Source organism: Mauremys reevesii, linkage group 8, assembly GCF_016161935.1.
Source record: "Mauremys reevesii isolate NIE-2019 linkage group 8, ASM1616193v1, whole genome shotgun sequence".
NCBI lineage: Eukaryota > Metazoa > Chordata > Testudines > Geoemydidae > Mauremys > Mauremys reevesii.
The window spans coordinates 35,772,586-35,791,215 of NC_052630.1; the positions used below are offsets into that span (position 1 = coordinate 35,772,586).

At 43.7% G+C, this 18,630-nt stretch overlaps 1 protein-coding gene across 1 annotated transcript in view; it reads left to right on the forward strand.

The window, feature by feature from the left end:
- Positions 1-399: 399 nt before the first annotated feature.
- The window catches only part of CYSTM1 (cysteine rich transmembrane module containing 1), a 54,596-nt gene continuing 36,365 nt past the window's right edge, over positions 400-18,630 (forward strand). The window contains exon 1 of the mRNA XM_039486627.1: positions 400-440. Coding sequence (XP_039342561.1) covers positions 415-440 — 26 coding nt within the window. The 5' untranslated portion in view covers positions 400-414. The remainder of the gene's footprint in view (positions 441-18,630) is intronic.

The window sequence follows — 18,630 nt, forward strand, 5'->3', positions numbered from 1 at the left end:
GGGTCTGGGGAGCCCTGAGGGGAAAGGGGAGCTCTGGGAGGGGAGGGAGTTGGGTGGGGTCTGAGGGAGCCCTGAGGGGAAAGGGGGAAGCTCTGGGGAGGGGTGGGGTCTGGGGGAGCCCTGAGGGGGGAGCTCTGGGGACGGGAGGGAGTTGGGTGGGGTCTGAGGGAGCCCTGAGGGGAAAGGGGGGAGCTCTGGGGAGGGGAGGGAGTTTGGTGGGGTCTGGGGGAGCCCTGGACTGAGCAGGAATAGCAATGCTGGACTGAGGGGTGGTGTGGGTCTGGGACAGCCTTGGGTTGTGAAAGAGGCTGGTGTGTGAAGGAGCCCTGGGCTGCAGGGGAGCTGCTGGCTGAATGCCTGGGATGGGGTGGGTCTCTTTGGGAAATCATCCTGGTGGCTTCTCCCCACCCTGGCATGGTGAGCTGGGCAGCATTCCTGTGGTGAGGGGCTGCTTATCTTCTCACCTCTGGACTTGTGAGAGTCACTTCCCCAGGGTGTCAGGAGTGGTGCAAAGAAAACAAGGCACATCTAGATTAAATATATCAGGGGAAACTTTATAGCTCCAAGAACAGGATCTTGCTGCCTCAGGACATTGGTGTTGGGATCCTGCAGATATGAGACCAGCATAGAAACTTAGTTGGGGTGGCTTAATTAAATAAACACAGCCATGAGGGCAGTTGGGGCTGGCACTGGTTACTGGTCCCAGAGATCCTATGATGTTTTTGCCCCCTCAGTTAGAACTAGTTATTGACATGAAGTTGCTTTAAAATGTGTAAGCTTTCCTTGTGGGGAGAGAGACAGCTATGAAATTAATGGGCTCTTTGCTTTGTGCTGTGGTATGTTCTGTCAGGGTTAATAGCATTTATCTCAAATGCATTGTTTGTATATATGAGGGACACAATGCAAATGAATTACTAGGGCAGCTGGGCATCTTAGATACACCAGTGATAGGCAATCTAGCAGAGACAGTCTTAGCGTACCGCACATTAGAGGCTTGCACAGGGGTGGGCAAACTATGGCCTGGGGACCACATCTGGCCCTTCAGACGTTTTAATTTGGCTCTCAAGCTTCCACCAGGGAGCAGGGTCTAGGGCTTGCCCTGCTCTGGTGCTCCAGCGGGGTTGGGGGTTGGCCCCCTCCATGTATGCCGTGGCTCCACCCAGCTCCCAGAAGCAGTGGCAAGTCCCCACTCCGGCTCCTACAGGAAGGGGCAGCCAGGGGCCTCCGCATGCTGCCCACAGCCCAACTGCAGCTCTCGTTGGCCAGGAACTGCGGCCAATGGGAGCTGCAGGAGCAGCACCTGCGGGTGGGGCAACGCGCAGAGCAGCCTGGCCACACCTCCGCGTAGGAGCCGGGAGAGGGACATGCTGCTGCTTCTGGGAGCTGCTTGAGGTAAGCGCTGCCAGAGCCTGCACCCCTGCCCCTATCCCTACCCTAACCCCCTGCCCCAGCCCTGATCACTCTCCCACCCTCCAAACCCATCAATTCTAGCACAGAACACCCTCCTGCACCCACAACCCCTTTTCCCCAGCCCCACCCCAGAGCCTGCACCCCCAGCTGGAGCCCTCACCCCCCACCCCAACCCCCTGCCCCAGCACAAAGCCCTCTCCTGCACCCTGAACTCCTCATTTCTGGCTCCACCCCAGAGCCTGCACTCCCCAGCCAGAGCCCTCACCCCCTCCCACACCCTAACCACCAGTTTTGTGAGGCCTGCCATACAATTTCCATACCCAGATGTGGCCTTCGGGCCAAAAAATTTGCCCACCCCTGTGCAAGCCTCTAATGTGGGGTATGGTAAGACTGTCTCTGTTAACTCGGACAATGCTAGAGTGCCTATCACTGGTGTATCTAAGATGCCCAGCTGCCCTAGTAATTCATTTGGTATAAAATATAGTATAATAGTTATCAACCCAGCACAGACATTCTGTCCTAGCCATTGCTCCAAAAAGTGCTGAAATAAAGTTATTTAAATACTTTATAAGCTAAGCCCTCTTTCTGTCACTTCATCTCTCTGTGTATTATACTATATAGCCTCAGTGAGCAGTTGCTCAGAACAGTAGTTCTAACCTACCTAGATTTGTAAAAGCAACAAAGAATCCTGTGGCACTTTATAGACTAACAGACGTTTTGCAGCATGAGCTTTCGTGGGTGAATACCCACTTCTTCGGATGCAAGTCATCAGACTTGCATCCGAAGAAGTGGGTATTCACCCACGAAAGCTCATGCTGCAAAACGTCTGTTAGTCTATAAAGTGCCACAGGATTCTTTGTTGCTTTTACAGATCCAGACTAACATGGCTACCCCTCTGATACTTGACTACCTAGATTTGTTATACTGGCTGTGGAGATGTACAGCTTTTAAGCAAATACAATTAAACCTGGAATTGACACAGTTCTTGCGTGAACAACAGAAACCTTTATAAAAATTGGGTATGCAAACAATTAATTTTGGTTTCAATCTGAATTTAAGATACAGAGCTACATATGAATTTGGGATCAGATAAAAATGGATATTTGGGGTTTATCCAAATGTGTGTAAGGCAGATGAGTCCCCCTTCTCTACAGAGAACTGTAGTCAGGACTGAAGAGTCAATGGAAGGGATGAAATGAGAATCCCACACTTTCTCCAATTCTCCCCCTACTGTACTAAAACATTTAAAACCAGTAAATTCCCCATCTGGGTGGTTAGAGACAAGGGACATAAATCTAGGACTTATTCTGCTAGCCCAGGGGTGGCAAACGTTTTGGCCTGAGGGCTATATTTGGGTATGGAAATTGTATGGCGGGCCATGAATGTTCACAAAATTGGGGGTTGCAGTGTGGGAGGTGGTGAGGGTTCTGGCTGGGGGTGCAGGTTCTGGAGTGGGGCCAGAAATGTGGAGTTCAGAGTGCAGGAGGAGGCTCTGGGCTGGGACAGGGGGTAGGGGGATGAGGGCTCCAGCTGGGGGTGTAGGCTCTGGGGTGGGGATGAGGGTTTGGGGATGCAGGAGGGTGCTCTGGGCTGGGACTGAGGGGTTCAGAGAGCAGGAGGGGGATCAGGGCTGGGGCAGGGGGTTGGGGCCAGGGAGGGGACAGGGGTGCAAGCTCTGGCAGCACTTACCTCAAGCAGCTCCCGGAAGCAGTGGCATGTCCTTCTCCAGATCCTACGAGGAGGCGTGGCCAGGTTGCTCTGCGTGTTGCCCCATTTGCAGGCACTGCCCCTGCAGTTCCCATTGACCACGGTTCCTGGCCAACGGGAGCTTCGGGGGCCGTGCTTGGGTCATGGACACATGCGGAGCCCCGTGGCAGCCCCTATGCATAGGAGCCGGAGCAGGGACTTGCCGCTGCTTCTGGGAGCTGGGCAGAGCCACGGCATGCGCAGAGTGAGGCGTGGGGCAAGCCTCGGACCCTGCTCCCTGGCGGGGGCTTCAGGGCTGGATTAAAATGACTGGAGGGCTGGATGCGGCCCCCAAGCTGTAGTTTGCCCACCCCTATTTTATGCAGTGAAACCTATAGAAAGCACCACCTTTATTGGCCAATCTCTTGTATTAACAGTCTGCAACAAAATGTTTCTAAATCTATATTGAATTATGCATCTGCTTCATCTTTCTTACAAGCAACTGATTTTTGTCTGTCTCTTAAGTAGTTTGAGTTTTAACTGGCATTGAAAATCTCACATATCCCAAAAATGTTAATGTAGTGTTTCCATTACAGTGATACCCACAGGTGTTTCATTCTGAATTATACAGTACCTTGCTTACATAGACGATGTTGTAAACCTATATTCCAGTGCAATTGATTTCATTATTTACTATTGTGTTGAAACTATTCTGTTGAAAATTTAGAGAGAGGTTTGGTAGGATAGAGAGGCATAGGAACTCTATCATAAATAGTTAAATCTCTTGTTTGCTGCTGGAGAGACAAGGTGGGTGAGGTAATATCTTTTGTTTTCTGTTTGTAGACTTTTTCTAATTCAGATAGAATAAAATAATTATTTAATATTATATGCTTCTTGTAGAGCATAACTTGCCTGTGTATAGAATTTTTGCGTTTAACAGATTGTCCTGTATTATTTGTATCTGATCTATCTTTTTGTTGTGTTAAACCCCAGTTTAAACTGGCAATATACTTGCCCAGTATGCCTTAAACATATATTGGGAATCATTACATTGCACAAGAGTGATATTGGAAATAGGCACTTCATGAGAAATGAAATATTGTTTCGATGTTTATGTATGTTTGGAAATGAAAAAATGACACTATGTGGTTCAGTGAGTGGAAAATAAATTTTGGTCTTCAGGGAAATGGGGTAAGATAACAGAAAGCGTAAGTCAATCAAACTGGATTCAAATAAATTGTACTTTTAGAGTCAGGTTTTGGGCTATGACTTAGTACAGTGGTTCTCAAACTTTTGCACTGGTGAACCCTTTCAAATAGCCAGCCTCTGAGTGCGACCTCTCTCATATAAATTAAAAACACTTTTTAATATATTTAACATCATTATAAATGCTAGAGTCGAAGCAGAGTTTGGGGTGGAGGCTGACAGCTCGTGACCCCTCATGTAATAACCTCACAACCCCCCTAGGGGTTCCAGACCCCAGTTTGAGAACCCCTGACTTAGTGTCATATGCTCATTTAGCTCTGACACTGGTCAGTCAAGAGGAAGGCTGTAAAGACTCGTCATGTGACAAGAGGAGATCACTTCTTCTAAGGCCTGGGCTACATTGGCCTATTCGTGTAGCTGAAGTCGAAGTATCTTAGTTCAACTTACCTGGCCATCCTCACGGTGGCGAGTTGACCGCTGCGGCTCCCCCATCGACTCCGCTTACTCCTCCTGCTGAGGTGGAGTACAGGCGTCAATTCGGGGATTGATTTATCGTGTCTAGACAAAATGCGATAAATCGATCCCCGATACATCGAACACTACCCGCCAATCCGGCGGGTAGTATAGACGTACCCTTAGGGTTTCGATTTAATTAAGCTCCACTTAATGATCTGTGTAAACAAAAATAAAATTTTAGTATGATAACTGTTAAAAATTTGACTAAAAATCAGTATTCTAATTTCTGCTGTAGTTGTATATCCTAAAAGATTGCTAATGTCATAGTACTATCTACTTATCCATCAGTTCAAATGATGCAACATTAGATGACAAAGTGGGAGACCCAAACTCAGATTTAGACTTTGGCAAGTTCCATACCACATGTAAGAATCTGAGTGTTTATTGAAATAAGCTGCAGACTTGTCAATTTCATTAATTGTGTTGGCACAAGAGTATACAAATGTTGTCAGTGTGGATTTAACTGCACTCCTGTGCCATGTGTCTTGTGAAGCTGTTAAACAGAGGAATCTTATGTCCTTCCTCTGGGCTGCAGATAAGACACCATATTGCAACTGTATATAGGGTATGGAGAGATTAAGAAATGGTAACAGAGAAAGAAGGGGCAGGGAATCCCATTCCAATGGTCAGCCTGACAAGAAAATTCTCCTTTGAGGAATGTGAGTCTTAAGAGAAGATGGAGAGAAAAGTGAGCACAAAGACATTTTCTACACAAATGTCTTTAGTTGTGTGCAGTTTGTCTTAAGGTCATATGCTGATCCCATTTACTGCTGCGAGAATTCCATTGCACACCTATGGCAGTACGTGCCCTTAAATCATCCCAGCAAAACTTCAGTGTTACTGACATAGGCAATTACTGCTGCTCTCTGTCTGGGGATGCTGTCAGGCTGTCATTTAAGTAATAAGCAACATATTTCCTTAAGTTAATTTAAAAATCCTTTAAAAAAAATATGTGCTACTGTGTTAACTGTTCATCAGCTTGAACAGTGTGACCGTTCTAGTCAGTTTTACTCTTATCAGTCTTAGATTCTGGTTTTCATGCACTGTTTGTGGTTGCATGTGAATATTAAAATCCAAACTCTTCATTATAATTTAAAATAAAAATCCTAGATAGTTTTAAACAAAACCTAAATTTTAGGCTCAAACTTATCAAGTGTCTGTAATGTTGCAACTTTAATACTGTGGAAATGTCTTTGTAAAAGAAAATATTAAAAACACAAAAGCTAAGATTCTGTAAAAACAAACAAAATTATACTAAGGCCACAATTCTTCAGTGAGCTCCACACAAGTGTGGGATCTGCCTTTTACTCCTTTGCAGGGTTGTGGTATAAGTACCTGAAACTGTAGAGCTTGACTTCAGTGGAGCTGTGACAGTTTTCACTGGCTGTGATCTGCCCCTGTGACTTTTCCTGTATCAGTGACTTCAGCATCCCTGGTACCAAGCCCCATGTGGTTTTATAAACCCTATAGCATGTCAGAGAAACTTGAAGACCTTTTTATATAATTGCAGGTTTGGTATAATTACAGTGGCAACACACTGGATGTAATTTATCTTGATTCAATAAAGCTTTTCTTGTAGGAACCACATACAGCTGCTTTCCAGCTTCTAGCTCTTGTTTGTATAAACAGAGACAAACGTGGGTATAAACTGGGGAACAGATCACAAGCAGTGAGAATTGATAGTGCAGCCTTAAACTAAGGGGAAGTAACAAAGGAAAAGTGGAATGTGCTTTGGACCTTCTCCTCTTCAGTGTGTTCCCTAATGATCTAGAAGAAGCTGAAATTCCCTTGTGATGCGAGGATTATAGCAGTGGCGCCCTGGAGCTTGTGGGGGTGTATTGCTGTTGTGAAGTCTTCAGGAGATAAAGAGCAGCAAGCTCAGATTCTGCAACTGTACCATGCTCCACAAATGGAGATTTTCCATGGGAAGGACATGATTGAATGTGACATCAATAGAATTCACCGAAATATTTTCAGCTTAACTTTTTTCCATTGAAAAATGCCATTTCCTTGAAACTGCCATGTTTTATGGAAACATACTGGTTTTGATGGTCATTTTGTTGGGAAGGTTTCTCAGGTGCAGGATGGACTCTAGTCAAAATGAGTGTACTATAGCCTGGTGGTTAGGGCACTGGTCTGGGATGTGGGAGTGGGGACTTTAACGTGGGCCTCCCACACTCCAGTCTTTATCCTGCTCCTTCTCCTCCCCCTTTAAGTGAAGACTTCTGAAAAGTCTGTTTCATTCTTTAAAGGAACAAAAAATGACTTTCAAAACCTCAATGTTTCATGAAATAGAATTGTTGTCCTTTCCCGCATTAATTTTTAACTTGGTTGGTGCCTCTAAATTAATCTCCTTTACAAGTGGGGACTTGAAAGAGAGAGTCTCTTCATATAGACAACCTCTAACTAATAGCAAGATTTCTTCATTCACAGGGTGAAATGGCTGCTGGATGTGGCTGAGTTGTTATTGTTCAGTAGTGTTCCTCTGGAGTAGACTGAATTTGAAAGGTCTGCGGGGCAAGAGCTGGTCGTATTTTAGCAGAATACTGGTCATAGAGTCTTAGGACTGGAAGGGACCTCGAGGTCATCTAGTCCAGTCCCCTAGACTCATGGCAGTACTAAGTATTATCTAGACTATCTCTAACAGGCGTTTGTCTAACCTACTCTTAAAAATCTCCAATGATGGAGATTCCACAACCTCCCTAAGCAATTTATTCCACCCTGACGGTTAGGAAGTTTTTCCTAATGTCCAACCTAAACTGCTGTTGCTGCAATTTAAGCCCATTGCTTCTTGTTCTATCCCCAGAGGTTAAGGAGAACATTTCCCCCCCCTCCTTCTTGTAACAACTTTTCATTTACTTGAAAACTGTTATAATGTCCCTTCTCAGTTTTCTATTCTCCAGACTAAACAAACTCAGTTTTTTCAATCTTCCCTCACAGGTCATGTTTTCTAGACCTTTAATCATTTTTGTTGCTATTTTCTGGACTTTCTCCAATTTCTCCACATCTTTCCTGAAATGTGGTGCCCAGAACTGGATCTAATCAGCACGGAGTAGAGTGGAAGAATTACTTCTCGTGTCTTGTTTACAACACTCATGCTAATACATGCCAGAATGATGTTTGCTTTTTTTGCAACAGTGTTATACTGTTGTCTCATATTTAGCTTGTGATCCACTATGACCCCCAGATCCCTTTCTGCACTACTTTTCCTTGGGCTGTCATTTCCCATTTTGTGTATGCGCCACTGATTATTCCTTCCTAAGTGGAGTACTTTGCATTTGTCCTTATTGAATTTCATCCTATTTACTTCAGACCATTTCTCCAGTTTGTCCAGATCATTTTGAAGTTTAATCCTATCCTCCAAAGCACTTGCAACCAGCTTCGTATCATCCAGAAACTTTAAGTATACTCTCTATGCCATTATCTAAATCATTGATGAAGATATTGAACAGAACTGAACCCAGAACTGATCCTTGCAGGACCACACTCAATATGCCCTTCTAGCTTGACTGTGAACCACTGATGACTATTTTTCGGAAATGGTTTTCCAACCAGCTATGTACCCACCTAATAGTAACTCCATCTAGGTTGTATTTCCCTAGTTTGTTTATGAGAAAGTCATGTGAGACAGTATCAAAAAGCCTTACTAAAGTCAAGATATACCACTTCCCCCCCATCCACAAGGCTTGCTATCCTGTCAAAGAAAGCTATTAGGTTGGTTTGACATGATTTGTTCTTGACAAATCAATTCTGACTGTTACATATAACTGTATTATCTTCCAAGTGTGTGCAAATTGGTTGCTTCATTATTTGCTCCATTATCTTTCTTGGTACTGAAGTTAAGATGACTGGTCTCTAATTCCCCAGGTTGTCCTTATTTCCCTTATTTGTGCATGGGCACTACATTTGCCCTATTCCAGTCCTTTGGAATCTCTTCCATCTTCCATGATTTTCAAAGATAATCACTAATGGCTCAGGTATCTCCTCAGTCAGCTCCTTGAGTATTCTAGGATGTATTTCATCAGTCCCTGGTGACTTGAAAACATCTAACTTGTCGAAGTAATCTTTAACTTGTTCTTTCCCTATTTTATCCTCTGATCCTACCTCATTTTCATAGAATCATAGAATATCAGGGTTGGAAGGGACCTCAGGAGGTCTTCTAGTCCAACCCCCTGCTCAAAGCAGGACCAATCCCCAGTTAAATCATCCCAGCCCTACCTTTGTCAAGCCTGACCTTAAAAACATCTAAGGAAGGAGATTCCACCACCTCTCTAGGTAACCCATTCCAGTGCTTCACCACCCTCCTAGTGAAAAAGTTTTTTCCAATACCCAACCTAAACCTCCCCCACTGCAACTTGAGACCATTACTCCTTGTTCTGTCATCTGCTACCACTGAGAACAGTCTAGATCCATCCTCTTTGGAACCCCCTTTCAGGTAGTTGAAAGCTGTTATCAAATCCCCGTTCTGCAGACTAAATAATCCCAGCTCCCTCAGCCTCTCCTCATAAATCATATGCTCCAGCCCCCTAATCATTTTTGTTGCTATCCGCTGGACTCTTCCCAATTTTTCCACATCCTTCTTGTAGTGTGGGGCTCAAAACTGGACACAGTACTCCAGATGAGGCCTCACCAATGCTGAAGAGAGGGGAATGATCACATCCCTCAATCTGCTGGCAGTGCTCCTACTTATACAGTCCAAAATGCCGTTAGCTTTCTTGGCACCAAGGGCACACTGTTGACTCATATCCAGCTTCTCATCCACTGTAACCCCTAGGTCCTTTTCTGCAGAACTGCTGCCTAGCCACTCAGTCCCTAGTCTGTAGCAGTGCATGGGGTTCTTCTGTCATAATTGCAGGACTCTGCACTTGTCCTTGTTGAACCTCATCAGATTTCTTTTGCCCCAATCCTCTAATTTGTCTAGGTCCCTCTATATCTATCCCTACCTTCCAGCATATCTACCGTTCCTCCCAGTTTAGTGTCATCTGCAAACTTGCTGAGGGTGCAATCCATGCCATTCTCCAGAACATTAATGAAGATATTGAACAAAACCGGCCCCAGGACAGACCCTTGGGGCACTCAGCTTGATACTGGCTGCCAACTAGACATGGAGCCATTGATCACTACCCATTGAGCCCGATGATCTAGCCAGCTTTTTATTCACCTTATAGTCCATTCATCTAGCCCATATTTCTTTAACTTGCTGGCAAGAATACTGTGGGAGACCGTTATCAGAAGCTTTGCTAAAGTCAAGGAATAACACGTCCACTGCTTTTCCCTTATCCACAGAGCCAGTTATCTCATCATAAAAGGCAATTAGGTTAGTCAGGCATGACGTGCCCTTGGTGAATTCATGCTGACTGTTCCTGATCACTTTCCTCTCCTCTAAGTGCTTCAAAATTGATTCCTTGAGGACCTGCTCCATGATCTTTCCAGGGACTGAGGTGAGGCTGACTGGCCTGTAGTTCCCCGGATCCTCCCCCTTCCCTTTTTTAAAGATGGGCACTACATTAGCCTTTTTACAGTTATCCAAGTTCTCCCCCGATCACAATGAGTTTTCAAAGATAATAGCTAATGGCTCTGCAGTCACATCCACCAACTCCTTTAGCACCCTCGGATACAGCGCATCCAGCCCCATGAACCAGCTTTTCTAAATGGTCCTGAACCACTTCTTTCTCCACAGAGGGCTGATCATCTCCTCCACATTTTCACTGGCATTAATTATGTTTGATGTCCAATTGCTACTAACCTTTTTGGTGAAAACTGAAACGAAGAAGTCATTTAACACTTCTGCAATTTCCACATTTTCTGTTATTGTTACACCCCCCCATTGAGTAACGAGCCTACCCTGTCCTTGGTCTTCCTCTTGCTTCCAATGTATTTGTAGAATGTCTTCTTGTTACCCTTTATGTCTCTAGCAAATTTAATCTCGTTTTGTGCCTTGGCCTTTCTAATTTTCTCCCTGCATGCTAGTGTTGTTTGTTTATATTCATCCTTTGTCATTTGACTTAGTTTCCACTTTTTGTAGGACTCTTTGAGTTTCAGTGCATTAAAGATCTCCTGGTTAAGCCAGGGTGGTCTCTTGCCATACTTCCTATCTTTCCTACGCAGAGAGGTAGTTTGCTCTTGTGCCCTTAATAATGTCTCTTTGTAAAACTGCCAACTCTCTGGAACTTTTTTCCCCTTACACTTGCTTCCCATGGGATCTTACCTACCAATTCTCCGAGTTTGCTAAAGTCTGCTTTCTTGAAATTTATTATCTTTATTGTGCTATTTTCCCTCCCACTATTCCTTAGAATCATGAAATTAGAATCGTGAGCTCTACCATTTCATGATCACTTACACCCAAGCTACTTTCCACTTTCAAATTCTCAACCAGTTCCCTCCTATTTGTCAAAATCAGACCTAGAATAGCCTCTCCCCTAGTAGCTTTTTCCACCTTCTGAAATAAAATATTATCTCCAATCATTCCAAGAACTTGGATAATCTGTGCTCTGCTGTATTATTTTCCCAACAGATACTATTTCTGGGTAGCTGAAGTCTCCCATCACCACCAAGTCCCATACTTTGGATGATTTGGTTAGTTTAAGTTTCATGTACCTCTTCTTCCTAGTTAGGTGGTCTGTAATGGACCCCTACCATGACATCACCCATTGGTTTTTACCCCTTTTATTCTTACCCAGAGATTTTTTCAACAAGTGTCTCTTATTTCCATCTTAACCTCAGTCCAAATGTATACATTTTTAATATATAAGGCAACACCTCCTCCCTTTTTTCCTTGCCTGACCTTCCTGAGCAAGCTGTACCCTTCTATACCAATATTCCAGTCATGCGTATTATCCAGCTAAGTCTCTGTGATGCCAACAATGTCATAGTTGTGTGTTAAGTAGCATTTCAAGTTCTTGCTTGTTCCCTATACTTCTCACATTAGTATACAGATATCTAAGATACTGATTTGATTTTCCCCCTGTGTTTTCTCTTATCCCTGCTATAACGGCCCATGCTCCCTCCAGATTCTGACCCTTCTCCCAGGTCTCCATGTCATGCTCTACCTCTCTTGAGAAATGATCTTGCCAAGAGACTTTGTATTTGTTAGACAACATAGGAGACAGGTTCAATCCCTAAAGGTCACTGCATGTCTATTACTTGGTGCTGAGACACAACTGATCATCATCAACTCCCTCCTGTCACCTAGGTATGCTCTCTGGACAATTCCATGCATGTTAGCAAAGTTCTTTAATCACCAAAGCAGCCATGCATTGTCAATTATATCTAAAATTGTTGAGAAGCCCAGCATGACTAAAATGGCCAGCTGACCCCAGTCTAGCAGGAGATCTTTCATCGCCCTTACAGGTGTAGTCCTGACACAGAAGGGAGAGTCGAAACTGTTGAGCATATCAGTAATTTCTGCCTTCTCAATTGACTTCCCTAAAATCATAGAAGTATAGGACTGGAAGGGACCTCAATAGGTCATGAGGAGTTCTGAGGCTGCAGAGTCATTGGCAAACACTTCAGAGTTAAGGGATGGCTTCTTCAGGAGGAAGCAGATCTTTTGCATGTTCAGGAATGGCTAGCACTCTTCATTTGCTAAGTGAGGCATTGATAGTGCCTGTCAGTAGTAGAACACGCATATTCCATATGCCTTCATCAACCAAAATGGACGAGGCGGCGCAGTGCCATGAGTGGTGCGCTTCAGGACCTGCAGAAGATCATAGGCATCCACATCAGAAACAGTCAAACACAACCAGTGGATGACTCTGGAAGCTTATAGCCTTCATAATTGACAAGGCTGATGAGACCAGCCTGGAGCCATAATGTATCTTACCTCCAAGAGCGATGCTGGAGCCAACTGGAGGAATTGCCTTTGGGGTATGGGGCACTCTGGGGTCAGTATATGCTGTCTGAAAGAGTTCATCTGGGTGGGTCTTTGCAACTTTGGCTGAATACAAGCAACATATCTCGGCCTCAGTGATAGCTTTTCTGTATGTTACATAAATTCCTAGGCTATCTCCTCTCCACTCTGTGGCTCAGCTGTTCCAACTTCCAGTGATCACCATTACAATATGATGTACTCTGTCCACAACCAGAATACTATGAGAAGCCAAGGAGTTGGTCTAGCAGCCATTAATAGCTGGTGGCCTGACTAGCACCCCTAGTGGAAGGAGAGCCTGTATATGCCTTTGTACCAGTGAGAGGACTCTAGAAATCCTTAGGATTCCAAGCATGTGAGACTATCCTAGCTTTAGCACTGATGAAAGAGCTATACCACAACTGTATTGAAACATATGATGAGATGGCTGGACCAGTCAACAGCGTTGACCTTGACCTGAGTATCTCTGCTATCCAGACCAGCTGCAGAGATTGGGTCAAGCAGCACTGTGGGAGCTTTCAACTTTCTGAGTAAAATCAAGCGAGTCCAGCACTTCCTGGATGTCATGATCCATGCTATGCAACCTGACTAATCTCACAAGGATGTTACCATCAGAGGACAGTAATCATCAGCAGACCAGACACCAAGTCAGGACTCAATCATGAAATCCCTATAAAACCTGGTCATCTGTACACTAGTAGGGCCATGGACATTGGTCCTGTGCCAAGGACACAGGAGACAGATGCTCAAACTTTATGATTGACCAAGTCATGCACCCCAAACATGATATTGGGTGAGGAGGGGAATTGCAGCTCACCCCCATCCATGCCAAAATTTTAATTCTGCACAAAGTTGTGGATCACAGTGCCCAGCTGGGACCACCCATAGACTGGAGTAGAATATATATTGCTAAGCATAGCACCTCCTGAGGCAATAAAACAAACTGTCTAGAGGTAAGAATTGCATTACTAGAGATGCCGAAACAGCTGAGATGCAATGGAGTTGGTGGGGAGGAAGGTCAGGGTATAGTTAAGTGACCCACGTTGGGTAAGAACATAAGGACGGCCATACTAGCCCAGTATCCTGTCGTCCGACCATGGCCAAAGCCAGGTGCTTCAGAGGGAATGAACAGAAACAGGTAATCATCAAGTATTCCCTGTTGTCCATTCCCAGCTTCTGGCAAACAGAGGCTAGAGACACCATCTCTGCCCATCCTGGCTAATAGCCATTGATTCACCTGTCCTCCATGAATTTATCTAGTTCTTGTTTAGAACCCTGTTATAGTTTTGGCCTTCACAACATCATCTGTCAAAGAGTTCCACCGGTTGACTGTGCCTTGTGTGAAGAAATACTTCCTTTTATTTGTTTTAAACCTGCTGCCCATTAATTTCATTTGGTGACCACTAGTTCTTGTGTTTATGAGAAGGAGTAAATAACACTCTCATTTACTTTCTCCACACCAGTCATGATTTTATAGACCTCAATCATATCCTTCCTTAGTCATCTCTTTTCCAAGCTGAAGAGTCCCAATCTTATTAATCTCTTCTCAAACGGAAACCGTTCCATACCCCTAATCATTTTGGCTGCCCTTGTTTGAACCTTTTCCAATTCCAATATATCTTTTTTTGAAATGGGGCAACCACAGCTGCATGCTTTACGGTGGCCTTTGCATGTTTGTAGAGGCAGACAGCTGATCTGGTGTCAGATTCAGTGAGGAAGGCACAGGTTCTTCGCTGCCTATCACTAATGTCTTGAGGTGTGATCAGGTTCAAGGACCAGGTCCAGACAAAAGTTAGATGTGTAAGGGGCAAGTGACCTCACACTAATGACAGTATTGGGGCTGGCTTAGAATTCTTGAAATTTCAGTGAGCTTCATGAAAATCTTTTCACAAAAATGTGAACTTTCTGATTTTTACTTGGAGGTAGATTAAGATGGACTTGTTGGAATCCAAACACCATGGTAGGGAGAATCTAGACAGAGCAGTTAGTAGCAAACCACAGCTGCCTCTTGGCCTTGGGTGGAAGGGGGATCAAGCATTCAGACTGTTGTCTTCCTCCTGCACTAGACTGGAAATGATGCTCTGGGGTGTACATGGGATGTGGGACTCCTAGGAGGAAGAATCTGCTGGGGTTGAGGAGTGAAAAATGGTGGCCCAATTCACCTCTGATTGTAACACTGGGTATAGCTGTAGAACTTGCTGTGCGCGGCATGGAAAGTAGCTATGAAAAGGGAAAATGTAGAAACAATGCTATTTAGAAAGCAGACCCTGTGTGTTACTTTCATACAGATATTGAGAGAGACTCTCTATTTGAAACATAATTTAAATTCTAGGCTTGTTGCCAGGAGCTGGGCTTTGTTGATGCTAAGTGCACTTTCCATTAGAGCTCGGTAGTTTTCCAATATCTCCTGGCGCCACAGGCGTTGGAAAATGCTGTTTAGTTACATTGGGATGCTGCAGTTGCAGCTCAGAGGACCCATGTATCTCAGAATGCACTGCTCCATCTTGTTCTGTGCAAAGGCCAATTCAATCAATATCGAACATCGGGTATAGAGATCTGCAGCTCTAGCTGACTGCACCATCCCATCTGTGGTGCAGTGGCTGCAGTCTGCTCCGCTATATCCAGATTTGGTATGGCCTCTAGCTTCCTAGCAAGCTGCCAACATTGCCGTCTGTGCACCCTTGGGTTACTCCTCTTTACTGATACATAGAACCTCTTTATACCCATCATCTCCTCCTTTCCTCTCCCCTTCCATTCCCATAGAACTGACTGTGATGTTTCTTATTACTGTTCTCTATGCAATCTGAGTTTTCATCCGGACTCTTTCAGCACCTCAAGTGACACCATTTTAAATAGAGAGAACTGGGGTAGAGATGAGGGGTGTGAACATTTCTTCATTGAATGGGAGGAGGGAGTGAAGCCTTTGATTAGTAGCTGTGCATCTTCCACATTAAAAAATGTGTATAGCTCTTTCAGGCTCATGTTCTTTAATGTTCTCTTTGGCGGTGGCAGGGGCAACGTAGTCTTGCTTATGTGTGAGGACTAATTTGTGCTGATTCTAGTCTCTCAAGGCCAGAAACATGCTGATGTCAAAGAAAAGCTTGTGATAGGTCTGCTTTGTAGGAGCATCCCACAGGGGAGATGCTGCCCTGGAAAATTCAATGCTTGCTTGGCAGGTGTTGCTGGCAGGATGAGGAGGCTGCTTTCACTGGGTTTTCTTCGGAAATCTTAATTGAACAGAAGATGACAGTCACTTTTTCTCACTTCCTCCAGTCTTCCCCTGTTCTCTCCTCCCTTCCCTTCTTCTCTTGCACTTCCCTTCACTTAATTCCCCATCGTCTGTTTATTTTCCTTCTTCCTCTCAGACCAAAATTTCAAGTAAAGACATTCTTGGGTACAATCATAGTGTACAGAAGTCTAGAGTTTTGATATCCCACAGCTCTTGATAGGCCTGTTTTGCTGCAGCCAACCTATTGTTATAATTCGCTAAGAGATTTGACTGTAGGAAGTATCAGTGAGAATTAGGACAGAGTGTGAAGTGCCAGATCTTGACCACCTTGGACCTCAAGCTGAGTTAAGAAACACTGTTCTAAATAAACTAATTTTTGGCATGCTTTGATTGGCCAGTATGTCTGGGACCAAACCATGTTCAAATATAGGGTCCTAGCCAAACAGTGTTAAAATGGATTAGCTAGTTCAGTGTGTCTACATAGATACTAATACAGATCTCATTGCTGTAGTAGGATCCTGGTGCCTTTTAAACATTGTTTCCCAGCTTGGTTTGAAGGCTTGCTTGACTGGGCATTGGAGTTAAAGGAGAGAACCTCTCAGTCTATTTATCAAAGTGTTGCAACTCCTGTTTTGATGCAGGTGGAAAAATATCATCCAGAATGAATATACAGTAGAACCTCATTATAAACACCTTGGGAATGGAGGTTGTTTGTAACCCTGAACAAAACGTTCAAAAGTTTACAACTGAACATTGACTTAATAGAGCTTTGAAACTTTACTATATAGAAGAAAAATGCTACTTTTAACCATCTTAATTTAAGTGAAACAAGCACAGAAACAGTTTCCTTACTTTGACAAATCTTTTTTTAATCTTTCCTTTTATTTTTTTGGTAGTTTACATATAACACAGTACAGTATTTGCTTTTTTTCATTTCTGCTGCTGCCTGATTGCATACTTGCAGTTCCAAATGAGGTGTGTGGTTGACTGGTCAGTTTGTAACTTTGGTGTTCATAACTCTGAGGTACTACTGTATTCTCGGAACCTTACCGAGAAGCATATCTGTTCTGATTTGATGGCTTTGGCCAGTTTTGTTCTTAAAAAAATCTCTTACCAACAAATGAATTCAAAATCCAAGGAGGGGAAACCCATCCATGCTTAATAAGCAAAGCAGCCCACAGGTAGCTAGTGATGGGTAGTCAGGCATTCTCAAGTGCGTTATGCCAAGTATACTGCTGAGGAGCAGATGTTGGAGTCTCCCTCCTCCTCCTTGTGGGAGAGAGAATAAGAATTTATTTTTATGGCAATTCCCTTCAGGTGCATGAGTAATGTTTCTGCTGTTTACAGCAAATCCAAAATAAAAAACCAGGCAATTGCTGGGGGCAAAAATCCAAGCTGCTGTGAGCCCAGGAGCAGTTTAGAGACCACGGCGAGTGTGGTATTGGCTGAACATTCAGAGAAGATGGGGGTGTGGGAAGAGGACACTTTCCCTCCTGCTCCTCTCTTTGGGTACAAAAATCTTCCCCTCCTTCCTCTCTCAATGAAAGGGGACTCAGTGCTACCATATGGGTGACATAACTGTGAGACTGGCTCCATTACTGAATTTAATGGTTAAATGAGACCAGGTACAACAGATGTGGGAAGTCTGTTTACTTATGAAAATTGATGGAACAAATATATTTGTTCTATCACAACAGTAGACTCCATGAGCACTTAATATATAAAGGGCATGGATTAAAAATCACAAATTTATTTTAAAAAACAGCCAGGCTTCTTTATCTATGTCACAGGTGACACCCTACATCATTAAAATATGAAAACACGGACACCTCATTTATTTGGCCCCATTTATTGTTTGTATATGGTGCATTATCTTAATTTTAGATGATGAAACAGACCAATAGTCAATCTCATTTGTTTGTTTTTCTTTGTTTCATGCATTAGAACTTTCATGCAATGTTTGTAGAAATAGCAACTCTTGTATAATTTAAAAATAATTATGAAAATTATATCAATAGATTCTGCAAAATCGTTTCCCTACAACCTAAATTCAGTGCTTAAATTTCTTGTCTCTTTTATATTTCAAACCCAGCAAAATTTAATAAGCAAATTTTAGTTTTGTTTGAGAAGTGGGACCACATAATGCTTTAGTGAATCTTTTGAAAGGAAACCATTTCAGGAATACAGCAAAAATTAAGGTCACAACAAAAAGCCTATGCATTTCTTTGTTTTTAATTTTCTACAAATTCAGAAGGTACTAAATGGGAAACCCAAATGATTTGTATGTATGAAGTTAAAATCGTGTAGTTAGTTAAATGATAATCTTGTAGCTAGTTCTGGTTTCAGCTTGGAGTGAAATGATTGGTCAGAATGAGGTGACAACATATTGTACCTACCCTGATAAGTCAAGGCTTGAGATTACTAATGGTTAGGTTCTCGAAGGAAAGTATGTTTTGAGGAGGGAATCTGTTATAGAAAAATACATGCTTAGTTAACTAAGGCGCCAATCCTGCAAACAGCTGTGCAGGTGAGTAAATGGAACTACTCAAGTGTGCAAAATTACATGTGCAGCTGTTCATAGAACTGGGACCAAAGTAATGAACTCTGTTACACAGATGAGGAGGTGGAGGGAGAGAGGAATGGGCAAAGGATAGTCAGTCCCTGACTAGAAGGAGGGAGAAGATACTGAGGGGTGCAGCTCACACTTGTTGGAATA